General features: G+C 32.5%; 1 protein-coding gene across 4 annotated transcripts in view; it reads right to left on the minus strand.

The window, feature by feature from the left end:
• The window catches only part of LOC114334647 (uncharacterized), a 702,930-nt gene that overhangs the window by 30,273 nt on the left and 659,545 nt on the right, over positions 1 to 13,112 (minus strand). For all 4 annotated transcript variants that reach the window (XM_028284740.2, XM_028284755.2, XM_028284761.2 and 1 more), the window contains one exon: positions 952 to 1,099. In XM_028284740.2, coding sequence (XP_028140541.1) covers positions 952 to 1,099 — 148 coding nt within the window. The remainder of the gene's footprint in view (positions 1 to 951; positions 1,100 to 13,112) is intronic.

Here is a 13,112-nt window from a genome sequence, read left to right on the forward strand (position 1 = left end):
CTAAATATGGAATTGCTCACATCATATTGGATCTTTGAATGGTGAAATTGTGGTTAAAAGTAATAGTTTTAAGTTAAGTACCTAGGATCGGTATTACATAGTAATGAAGAAATAGATGCAGATGCATGCAGTAGAATTAGGGCTGGATGGATGAAGTTGAAGAAAGCGAGTGGTGTGTTGTGAGACAGAAAAATTCCGATTAAAAAGAAAGAGGAACAGCGGATGCCTGTGGCGGAAATAAGAATGACCAAACAAAAAGGATCATCTTAAGAATGAGTATATCATGTGAATGAGTATGATCACCAAACACAAAGATCTGGGGGTTACTGGAACGAGTAGGAGAGAAATACCAAAGAAGATAAGGGAAGGCAGTTAAGCAGGGTATGTGTCTAAAGGTGATTAATATTGGTACGACCCAAGATAGAAACTTGATAAATTAAGTTAGGAATGAGAATTAAGATACTCTTATTATAGAATTACAATATTAAAAAAAAGCATCAACATAAATTAACATGTGTCAGAAATGATTCTCATGACAAAATGATCATTACTCTAGAACATCGCAATACACAGTAAACTATTAAATAATATCGAAAATATACTGGCCAGGCACTTGCTGACCCATTGAGGATAACGTTTGGGTGATACGATCGAGGAAGTATGGGGTCTCATCTCATTATTTAGATGGTGGGATCTTACTATGGTGGGAAGTTAGATTTTTTGCAGTGATACAAGCAACCAACGTTTGTGAACAGTAAGAGAAAGCATTTGTGTAATCTGCATTTAAATTGTAAACTGTAACAAAAAATAGGGGTAGTAAAGAAATATTGACAAATCCGGTGGTATTTATAAGTGTCTTTTACACCTAGGCCAGTAATACCCAGTAGCTAGGGATATTGGAATAGTAATAAAAAAGGTTTACATAATATTATCTTTTTTAGAACGACTTACCATCTGATTCATCTGTTGTGACTACGTTGGAACCATTGACGTGAAGATACCCATGTGATAGTTCATTGTAGATTTTTAATCTCGTTACTGGTCCGAAACAGTTATGATTGCATCGACCATGCTCATGGGATTCTTTGACGATCAAAATCTAAAACAATAGAGAAAAAATATTCATAGGTATCTAAGTATTGCTTATAGCTCAAAAATTGTAACATGGTTGGTTGGACAAATATTATTTGTGCTAAATATACTCGTACAAATCTTGCAGTATAAACGTAGGGCAGCTTAACTAAGGAGCTTATATCGACGATATTACAATTATTAACGTGCTGCACTGATTATTATTGTATAAATGAAAAAAGATTACTTTCTTTGCACTAAATGGGAAACATTACATACAGTTGTGTAAACATTGTTTTCATTAGATTTTTTCTTTTTCTTGAGGTTTTTTTAACAAAACAATAAAGGTAAAAATATATAAAGAACTAACTGACTCAATTGAAGCTGGCAATAGGATAATACAGAGAGGGGTTCCCTGAGTCTTCTATTGTTCAACCTGATCATGAATAAAATAATAAAAAGGTAAGGACTAAAAAAGGATACCAAATGGAAGAAAAATAACTTCAAATACTCTGCTATGCAGACAATGCAATACAGTGGAACCCCAATAAGTCGGCCTCCGATAACCCGAAAGTCTGGCTAACCCGGACCGATTTTCATTAGACAAAACAAACATTTTGACCAAGTTTTTACCAAGAATTAACAATACTGTATACAACTGTACATAATTTAGATGTACCTACTGTGCATATGTGTTTCATGTTTTTGCAATTATAATGGAGTTTATCCGTAAGTATACCGTGTTTTATAAATTTTTACCATATTCACCGCCTAACCCGGATTTTCAATAACTTGGATAGGCCGCTGTCCCGATTAATCCGACTTATCGAGGTTCCACTGTACTAATCTGTCAAAGTTAAGATGATTTACAACGTACGCTGCACTAATTTACATATCCGCCCAACAATTTAGCATGTAAGTTTCCCCAAAAAAAGACAAAATGCATCAATATAACAGCAAATTTACTAAGGTTAAATTAGAGTTGGACGGTCAGATAAAGTGATAAAGTTTAAATATCAAGTCATCAGACAATCTAGCTACGCAAATCTCGAAAAAAAAAGTGGAAGATCAAGTGAATAAAGCAAACAGGGCCGCAGCTGCGCGCAGGTTGATTGAATGAAACAATTATGGAGAATTAAAAATATCGGGAAAGAAATGGAAGGCAGAATTTGGAAAACAGTCATCAGACCAATAATGACACAGGCGGCAGAAACACGATCTGACATAGACAGGACAAAAATAATGCTAGAAACAGCAGAGATGGAAACCCTTCATAGAATGGAATGACCACATAAACCGAGTGACAACAAATAGAGTAGTAAGGATGGCGAGCGACTGTCTCTCAATAGGAAAAAGATCAGTGGGAAGACTACGAAAACGATCGAAGAGCAACTTACTGGAGGCACAAGGAAAATCCGACAGAGTCATGTTTACACAAAAAGAAGAAGAGGTATGCGTTTATGAATTTGTATAATGTCACAAAAAATAGCGAAAATGAACTAAGAACGAAATGAATTAAGAGTGGTCTATCCAGAAATCAGCGATTTTCCGAAAGGAATATCTTGATAAATAGAGTTGCTGAAGTTCAAATATTTCTGCGAAGTAGTTTAAGCAGTTTTGAACGAAAATTTTGCGAGAAAAGCTTATTTAGTTGCCGTTACAGAATTGGAAAAAAACAACAATTTAACTTTAAGTAGATAAGAGTCTATCATATATCTTTTTACCAATGCTATACCAGTGAATAAAATATTTTTAATACTTTAAAATGCTGCGGCATATGTGTTAAAAGCTGTAATTACAAAATGACAAATATTTCGACACAATTAGATCTTCTTAATTTTAACAAGGAAAACAATAGTTAGGGGAGGGTTGGATAAAACGGGATAGTCGGATAAAACGGGATACCTAGCCTAGAGACCCATCTAGTGCTGCTATCAATCGAACAACGACGAAAACTTGTTCTCAGTCGCCATTTTAAGATTCTCAGTTCGTTTTACCTCGATGCCATTATTTGATGAAAAGTTGCTGTGTTTAGAATTGTTTGACTCTATTTTTTTTGTACTTTGTACTTTTAAGTGCGTTGTTTTCTACATTATCTTGCCTACATATCTAAACATATAATTCCGGTGACTATTACATTTAATTAAGCACTCATTAACGAATATTCTAATGTGTAGTCTATCTAATTTTAGTTTCTCGTTTAGGCAGGAGTCATTTCTGTTTTGGAAAATGTCTGAGTTGGACAAAACGGGACACTTATAAGTTGGATAAAATGGGATACAGTTTTTTATGTCCCGTTTTATCCACCTATTTATTTGTTGGCCTATTAATTTTTTAAATAGCGATAAAGCGTATTCTCATACTGCAGAAAAGAACAACATCTTTATATGTGACTTTTGTTGTGATATACGTACCTAGTCCTAAATAAAAGGTCTTATTTGTCATTTTGCAATAAAAAAGGCCTATTTTTAAGTTTCTGACTACTAAAGATATTGTTTTTTCAAAGATAAATTTTGCTTTGCAGTCTTATATCTACTTAGATATACTTTTTAGATAATTTTATGCAAAAAATTAAATATTGTGAACCTATCCCGTTTCATCCAACCAACCGTGGCGTGGTATGCTAAAACGGGATGTGCAGGACTTAATTAAATATTTTTTTTACTATTTTCCAGTCATTAAAAATAGCTAAAAATATGTTAATTGTGTACTTCAATAAATGTTATACCTATAAAAAATAATAATATGATAATTTCTTTAACATTTTTTCCGTAATAAAAATAAACAAGAATGGTATCCCGTTTTGTCCAACTCTCCCCTACAAGCAATTCAAGCCCTCAAGAAAAGTGCTCTCCCAACTCCCATAAAAGAAGTGTTTTCCCATTTCTAAAATCAGCAGAAAAGGAAGTTCTTAGGCTTTCGTTTGATTGCCAGAAAAATTTGCCAAATTCCAAAATTCCAGATCCTGACGCTTACTGTCAGGTTACTATGTCAGGCAAAATGTCTACAGAAAATTGCTTTAGTACGGAGCCTTACACTTATTTTACGGACCAATGGAGCTGATTTAAAAGACTTAAACCAGATGTAAACGAGCGCCATGTTTGTTTTATGGTCTATAAAATGTAGATATATCGCATATTAAGAAGATTAGGCCCTTTGCTGATATAGGTAACGGCCAAAATAAAAACAAAACCATGATTGTTATGTTACAAAGTTTTTTTTTCTCTGATTCTGGCTTTGGTTTAGAATTAGAACCTTTAGCCACGTAATTGTATAACTTATCACTAAGTCAGGGGAGTAATGTGTAGTGTGTGTGTTGAGTAAGTGTCTTGTTACTTTACAAAGTCGACGTCATTGTCTTTGCAAAGAGACGCTAATTGTTACTACAAAGTTACTAGTATACTGCGCGCTACTATGTGCCCACAAAAACAATGAAGAAGAACAATAATTAATATTTCCCCTACGAGACCGTTCCTTCATACCACCAAACAGTTTATTTATACTTTGTTAAAACGAGAATAAGAAACAATAAATTATCAAAAATCATGACGTCAAAATATTCAAAAATATGCGGCTATTCAACGATCAGGCGTTGACGTAGAAGTTCTTGACTGGAAACAAGAAGCAATAGATCAAACTTAAGCCTACTTGTCAACAATACTTTAAATTTGAGCCCTCAAAAAGATATTATTTCAAGTAAGCGAAATCCCCAGACATGATTATTATCTAAGGTGAAGAGTTTTACTACCATAATTGTGGTACTTTAAAATCTATTATGAAAGGTATCTAAAAAAATGTTATTCAGTAAGGTTCCTAAGTGCAATCAAATCCATCCCCAAAATTGTATGTTCACTTCTGCACTTCCTTTGAACGAAGGACCAAATACAACAGGTTAACCTGGATTAAAGAAAGATTTGTATAATGTAACTGAAGAAGCACTAGAACTGTATGTATAAAATGAGTTGTAAGTTTCAACATTGTAATCAGTATAATGACATTTTATTTCAAACAAACTAAACAACGTTCTTTAGGTTCAAAAATGTATTTTTCACCTAGACCAGTGATTCTCAATCAGTGGGGCGCGCCCCCTTAGGGTGGCGCGCTTTTAGTAATGGAGGTGGGGCGTGAGTATATAAAAAAACACCAACATTGACTAATTTACTAAAAGCAAAGCAAAACAAAATTCTGACAAAATAAAATACCCAGGAACACTGACAAGGATTTATAATTAAAGAGCATTGAATACTAAATTAATACTAATTAACACTATATTAATACTAATGAATACTAATTATCAAAAAATTTAATGTAAATTACTGACTTCCTTGGGCTTGTTCTGCAGAGAAAAGTTGACCGAAACAGGGTGTAACTAGAACATAATATGTACACATCCACAATAAATTTAACAGTTACAGAAGTACTGCCTGAACTGACTCGACTAAGACAAAGACTAGTTGGTCAGAGTCAGAACTGAGAAGATGGAGATGCAGGCAGACGACCGAGAATGTTCAAAATAACTCGGAACTTCCCGCGAAAAGAGACAATCTGTTCCGAATCGGTGTTGAAATTTTTGTCAAAATGCTTAAGGTACACTGTTATTGCATATGATATATTTTGTTATTGTACGAGGGGGGGGGGGGCGCGGTGAAAATAATTATGGAAAATTGGGTCGCAAACTAGACCATGGCGGATCTGTATTGAGGTGGATGCGAGGGGTAACATTCTGATTTTTGCAAAAAAAATAGTACCACTAAAAAGAGAGATTCCATTTTAGAATTGCCAAAATATCCTTGTTTTTTTATAAAAAAAACCTTTGGTCGTTGAAAATTTTAATACTATCTATTATTACTAATATTACTGATAAGCACATACAGGACAGCACATGGAACTTTCAAAAAACACGTTAAAATAATTTTGAGCCTGGTAAGGTTTCAAAAACCTTCCAGCTGAACCGGAAGAATGAAGAATAAACTGATAGTTGACTCAGACAGAAAGATACTTCCCTGTCTAGATGCTTCCTCTTTTTCACAATAAATCACAGTTGACATATTACCAGAGAACGGCAGTTCTCGTCAGTGGCACACAAGTGTCCCCAACAACAATACCCCTACAAGCGACACTATATATACACACACGAAATTTTCGATTTTCTAAATCTGACTGAATTGAAAATTGGACCAAATCCCATCTTAAAGTTTAGGAAAAGACTCACCCATCCATATGTCAACTCTTCATTTTGGTCCAAGGGTGTGGATTTAACGGCACTTCCCATTTAGGGTCTGTTTTTAGTTCTCGTCCCCAAAACTCCCAATAATTTCAAAAATTTAAGTCCGACCTTTACGGTTTCTGATAATACTGATCATTACCTTTCCAACGGATGTCTAATTTTGAAAATCGGTTATACCATTCAAAAGTTACCGAGCTCAGAAGTATAACTCAATTTTTATTTAAAAAGGGGAAATATGTTTGTATGTATGTATGTGTGTGGAAAAGCTACAGCGATCTGAATTTTTTTTCTGTGTTTTAAGAGGGTGTGAGGGCCGATTCAGAACCGGTGTAATTTTTGACTTTTGACTACCCGTAAGCCAGCTAGAGGGCTAGAGAGATACAAAATAGCATATTTTTTAGGCGTATGCGTATATACTATACAGGGTGTAACAAAAATACAGGTCATAAATTAAACCGCATATTCTGGGACCAAAAATAGTTCGAATGAACCTAACTTACCTTAGTACAAATATGCACACAAAAGAAGTTACAGCCCTTTGAATTTACAAAATAAAAATCGTTTTTATGAATATATCGAAAACTATTAGAGGTTTTTTGTTGAAAATGGACATGTAGCATTCTTATGGAAAGAACATCTTAAAGAAAAATTATAGTGATATTTGTGTACCCCATAAAAATTTTATGGGGGTCTTGTTCCCTTAAACTCCCCAAACTTTTGTGTCCGTTCCAAATAAATTAATATTGTGGTGCCATTAGTTAAATTCAATATTTTTAAAACTTTTTTGCCTCTTAGTATTTTTTCGATAAGGCAGTTTTTATCGAGTTGCGCCTTCTTTTTTAATATATTTACATACAAATTTTATGAGGGTTTTGTTCCTTTAAACCCTCCAAATGTTTGTGTATGTTCCAATTAAACTATTACTGCGGTACCATTAGTTAAACACAGTGTTTTTAAAAATTTTTTGCCTCTGTATTTTTTTGATAAAGCATCTTTTATCGAGATGTGGCTTCTTTTTTAATATGGTTCAAAATATACTTAAAAATGTAAATCATAAATAAATTTTCATATTATTACCAAGTCGCCATAACCGTACTTTACCATATACATATATGTGGTGGATTTGACAAATATTCAAATATCTCGATAAAAACTGACTTTTGAAAAAAGTACTAAGAGACAAAAAGTTTTTAAATACCTGTGTTTAACTAATCGCTCTACAATAATAATTAAATTGGAACGTACACAAAAGTTTGGGGGGTTTAAAAGAACCAAACCCCCATAAAATTTTTATGGGGTGTCCAAATTTCATTATAATTTTTTCTCAAAATACTACTGCCATAAAAATACCACAAGTCCATTTTCAATAAAAAATATCTAATAGTTTTCGATATATTGGAAAAAATCGATTTTCATTTTGTAACTTCAAAAGGCTGTAACTTTTTTTCCGTGGACATTTGTACTAAGGTAAGTTAGGTTCAATCCAACTATTTTTGGTCTCAGAATATGCGAATTAATTTATGACCTGTATTTTTTTTACACCCTGGTTCACGGAGAGACAGGAAAACCGCAAGTACACCAAATCAATAGGGTTGAGTTAAACTTTTAAATGGTGCCTAAGCTATGAAGTTGAGGCATATAGACTGCTCACCATAGCCGAAAAACTGAAAAATTAAACATTTTTGGTTAAATTAAAATTAAAATTTAAAAAAAATTAAATTTTGGTATTCGACAATTAAGTACTCAAAATTTCAGCTTACGAATTGTGCCAATAACTGAGCGTTTGTAGGAGGTCTCTAGTTGCATCTAACGGTGTATACCTGATATCTGGAAAAATTCGAATTTTTAAGTTATAGACTTCATAAGTATGATCAAATCTATTTCTTATGGGAAAAACGGTTTTTCAAGCTCAATAGTTCCTGTAATACGTTCAGTTATCATACTTGATCTTGGATGCATGAGATACTACTTGTTAATACGTTTCAAACTCATGTTTATTCATTAAAATCAGTTAAGTCGTTCAGAAGTTATAGAGCTCCAAATGTATAATTAGTCCAGGAACTGAAACTTTTCACTTCTCAATTTTTTCAGAATGGACCGATTTGCTTGAAAATTTGACAATAAGTAGGGGATAGTCCAAGGATCAAAATCTATATGATGCCGAAAGACGCTTTTACCATGGAGTGGTTGCCACCCTATCTCAGGGGTGGAAATTTTTTATTATATTTTGACCACAAATGTTGGTAAAAACCTTAATTGTAAGCAAAAAATGTTTTATACATTTTTGTGATACAATTAATAGTTTTCGATTTATTGGATATCGAAAGTGTTAGTTTTATATCGAAAAAATCAATGTTATTAATCAGTTTTCTGCTAATAACTCAAAAAGTTTTTGTTTTATTAAAACAACTTTACTTAACGAATATGTACCTTTTAAAAAAGAAAAAGTGTTTTTTTTTTAATTTTCTTTAAGACCAATAGTAATCGAGCTGTACTTTATTATAATATGTTAGCTTTTCTTCGTCAAATTCTAAATAGTTTCAAAGTCAAAAGACGGAAAAACTATGTATTTTTCGAGGATAACTTATAGAAAATAATTTTAAATGTTTAAAAAGATCTATCTTCAAAAATAAAAAATAAAGTCTGTAGCTTAAAAATTAAGTGACTTATAATGAAAAGAATGTTAGTCCCTATTTTTTTCAGTCAAAAAGTTATCGGAAACAACCCCCTAATTACCACCCTAATTAAAATTAGTCATCGACCTTATTCCGTATTTTTTATTTATGTAGGTATTTTTAATAGATTACAGAAGTTTGACCGGCTTAAAACAATTAATTTTAAAACAACTGGAGTTAAAAGCGAATAACGATTTTTGTAGTTCGGTAAAACATGCCCATTTCTTCAGAATAGAAAGATTAGCATCAGAGATGCGAAAAAATGTTTACATATGAAAATGTATCTTGTTTAATTCTTAAGAACTTGGTTTACGAAAATTTTTTCTACGACAAAAATTGAGTGAGCTACAGACAATTAGAACTTGTAATAACATGCAAAAACCACCTTTACCAACCCTTTCAAAGTCACCCCTTTTTGCGACTGAGGATTTTAAAAGGATTTAATATTAATAGTCTTATAGATCTTATAAAAACCTTCAAAAAAATGTTTTAACAAACTTTCTAATATAAAAAATAAAAAAGTTAGGGTTAAAAACCAATAAATTAAAAAAATGGAAAAATCCAATTGGAAGCATAATAATGTAAGTTAGCGTTGTTTTTGTGTATGGTGTACGTTAAAAACTTATTACCAGAGAACGGCAGTTCTCGCCAGTGGCGCATAATATCCCTACATGCGACACTATTTATAAAGCTTAACGTGTATTCGATAAACGTTGCATTCAACTTCATACAATTAATTTATAAATAACTTTAAAAAACTCCTGATACAAGGTAAAAATGAGTGGCGCTAACAATATTCCAGCTACAAAAGAGCTGATATGAATATTACGTGGCGCGATAATGTATCTTTATTTTGATGGAAAATATAATTATTGTTTTATTTTAAAAGATTTTTCCATAATATTTGCTAAATTTGAAGTAAAACGCGCCACAAAAGAGCTTCAAATGCAAATTGTGTCAAAGTTATCCTTTTGTGGCGCGAAGTTATCCTTTTGTGGCGCGTTTTACTTCAAATTTAGCAAATATTATGGAAAAAATTTTTAAAATAAAACTAGAATCTTATTTTCCATCAAAATGAAAATACATTCTCGCGCCACGTAATATTCATATCAGATCTTTTGTAGCTGGAATATTGTGTGCGCCACTCATTTTTACGGCGTATAGCGGTTTCTTACTCTTGTCTTATATACAGGAAGTTACAATATTTGAATAGTGAAAAAAATTGAGAAAATTGAAATTCAAAAATTAAGAAATGTATTAAAGATTTTCTGAAATTAAGTTACATAAATCTTGTTTTTTCTTTAATTAAATATATGATGAAAGGAGACTGAAGGTCCAAAATAATTCAATTGACAAGTTAGGTACCCAAAAAAATAAAAATCCGATCCTTTTAATTTGTACAGGACAATATTTGATGCTAGTTAAGGGTTACGGTATTATTAGTTGAGCAGATTTACGTACATTAATATGATGGAACTGTACAAATTTTAATTAAATTTTAAAACTTTCTTTCTTAAAATGAACAAATTGTGAAAGCAACAATTACAAAGATAAATTAATATTTCATGAAAAAATTTAAAAACATTCATTAGCTTGCATGGGATAATACTTCTTTCCCTAAAGTCTCCCACAATAATTTAAACAGAGGTTTGTAGTTGCAATTGAGACTGATTTGTGTATTTTTGCAAAAAATCAGGTTTTAGTTTTACTTCTTTTGATATCTCGACGCTTTCTACAACATTCATTTGTCTATAATTTATAGTTGGTAGATCATGTAAGATTGTACTGTATTTGGGAAAAGGAATGGTTGTCAAATTTAATGTGCTGTCGAAAGTTTAATTTTTCTGTATTCTTAAGTCATGTTACAATCCCCACAAAGTAGTTTATAAATATTAATTAAGTATTTCAGCATGCTAAAGGAGCTTAAACAAGAATTTGAAAAAGCCAGGTTAAAAATAAACTTAAATAAAACAAAAGTGATGACAAATCAATATATCTCAATCGACTAAGATGGAAGTGAGATCGAAAGTGTCGAAGAGTATATTATTTATTTATTTATTTATTTATAAAAATCCAAACAGGTCCTAAAACCTTTTTACATAGACAGTTATAATCATAAACTTTATATAACAAATATAACTAATATATACAGTCATTAGCACAACTATTGATAGGCAGATATAGAAGACTTTAACACAAAAACAGCTAGACTAATGATATCTATTATCCATCTACTAGTTTAAAGTGCTCTTGCACTATATATCTATAGCAACCAACTGACATTGTAAAATCAATGTTTTTTACTAAATTTATATTGTTCGCTAGTTTCAACATGGCCTCTAGAGGAGAGCAAACAGATGTTCTTATTTTTCCAAACAACAACTGATATCTCGTTGCTTTTCGAGGAACATTAAATGGTATCCGCATTCGTAAATCAATTGTACCTGAAATATTATTAATTATTTTATATAAAATCATTGCCATTACAAATTTGCGCCTACTAGTCAAAGACAAAACTTCAAATTCTTCCCTTAGCATGGTTGATAGGTACCTAGGTCACATAATCAAACGAGGCAAACAGAACCAAACGGCAGAGGTAACTAGAAGAATCCGAATGACTTAGGCTGCAGTAGGAAGACTCAGTGATGAGTTTAAAAACAAAAAGATGCCAATAAATCTAAAGAAAAAGGTATTCAACAGTAGTATTCTACCAGTTATGACCTATTGAATTTAGACGATGACACTTACAGACACAGAGGTTTCAACCAATAGATTGAGAATGACACAGAGGGCGATCTAACGAGTTATGTTCTCTGAGGGAACATATACGAAATGAGGACGTGTTTAACAGGACAAGGTGGAAGATATAATTGGGAGAATTACGCAAATGAAATGATCAAAACGTCGAAAGGTGGATGAAAAATATTGTAGGTACCTTTGAGACCACGCGAGCACAGTCGTAGTAGAGGAAGACCACAAAAACGATGACTAGACGACATCAAAGCAATAATGGGGAGAAACTGGCACCAAATGGCACAAAACAGGGAAGAATGGAGAACTTATGGAGAGGACTTTCTCCAGGAGTTGATGCAAACAGGCTAAAGAAGAAGATTACATCTACCAAAGTGTTTAATAAAAGAAACAAGGATTTTTTGGCAACTCAACTCTCATTTTAGTGGTATAAACCTTTGACGTAAGTTCAACTTTGTTCAATCTAAATTTAGTAACTTATTAGAGATTTTTTATTGTAGCATAGCTCTGAAGATCAAAAGTGTTTGGCTAGGAAATTAAAAATCTTCACGCCCTTCAAAAATACTTTTCTGTTCCCATTCTTTGATTTGTCAGAAGTGTGTACAAAACATATCAGTATTTTCACTAATTATTATATATTTATGTGTTGGTTGTTATAAATGATAGGAAAATCGTATTGAATAACAATAATAAAAATTTGCTGCTTAAACAGACATAAGAGATATTAACATATTCTCTTAATCCACTTCCGTATTGTTGTAAACTTTCTTATCGTAGACTGATGGCGCCATTCTTGACGCAGCCTTCCCACCAAACGCACGTATCTCTCACCTTTCATGGTTTCCCCCAAAGAGTGCAACTTGCAACACCCAATTAACCATCCATTTCACCTGTGAGCCGTGGCACACAACATTCTCCCCTTTTGCCATTCGCGGCATCAACCATCGTAATTATAATTGTTTTACTTATAAGGCCACTTGTCGGTTATTCAGCTAACATGGCGCCCAATAAACAAAAGATATAATCGCCGATCTCGTTACAACTTACAGCGACCTGCTTTTACTGATTTGTAACTTTTGTGCAACTTTTTAATTGACGCTGCACTTTCGGTTACACAAAAGGAATTGATATTACGTCTGTTGTTTCTAAAAATAAGTCGATAAGTCAGTTGGTGGCTCTTTCCACTCCGATAGCAGCAGTTTGCGTGGGTCCGATACTCCAATTAAATATGTTTTCAACCTAATTTTAAGTGAAAGATAGAATATAATAGAAATTAGCTTTAATGTCATTGAAAATTCTACAATTTTATAGACAAAGCTTACAAATAATAGTCACAGAACAAAAACAATAACAAATACAATTTACTGAAATTACATAAATTGTCAATA

Source organism: Diabrotica virgifera, chromosome 7, assembly GCF_917563875.1.
Source record: "Diabrotica virgifera virgifera chromosome 7, PGI_DIABVI_V3a".
Lineage (NCBI taxonomy): Eukaryota > Metazoa > Arthropoda > Insecta > Coleoptera > Chrysomelidae > Diabrotica > Diabrotica virgifera.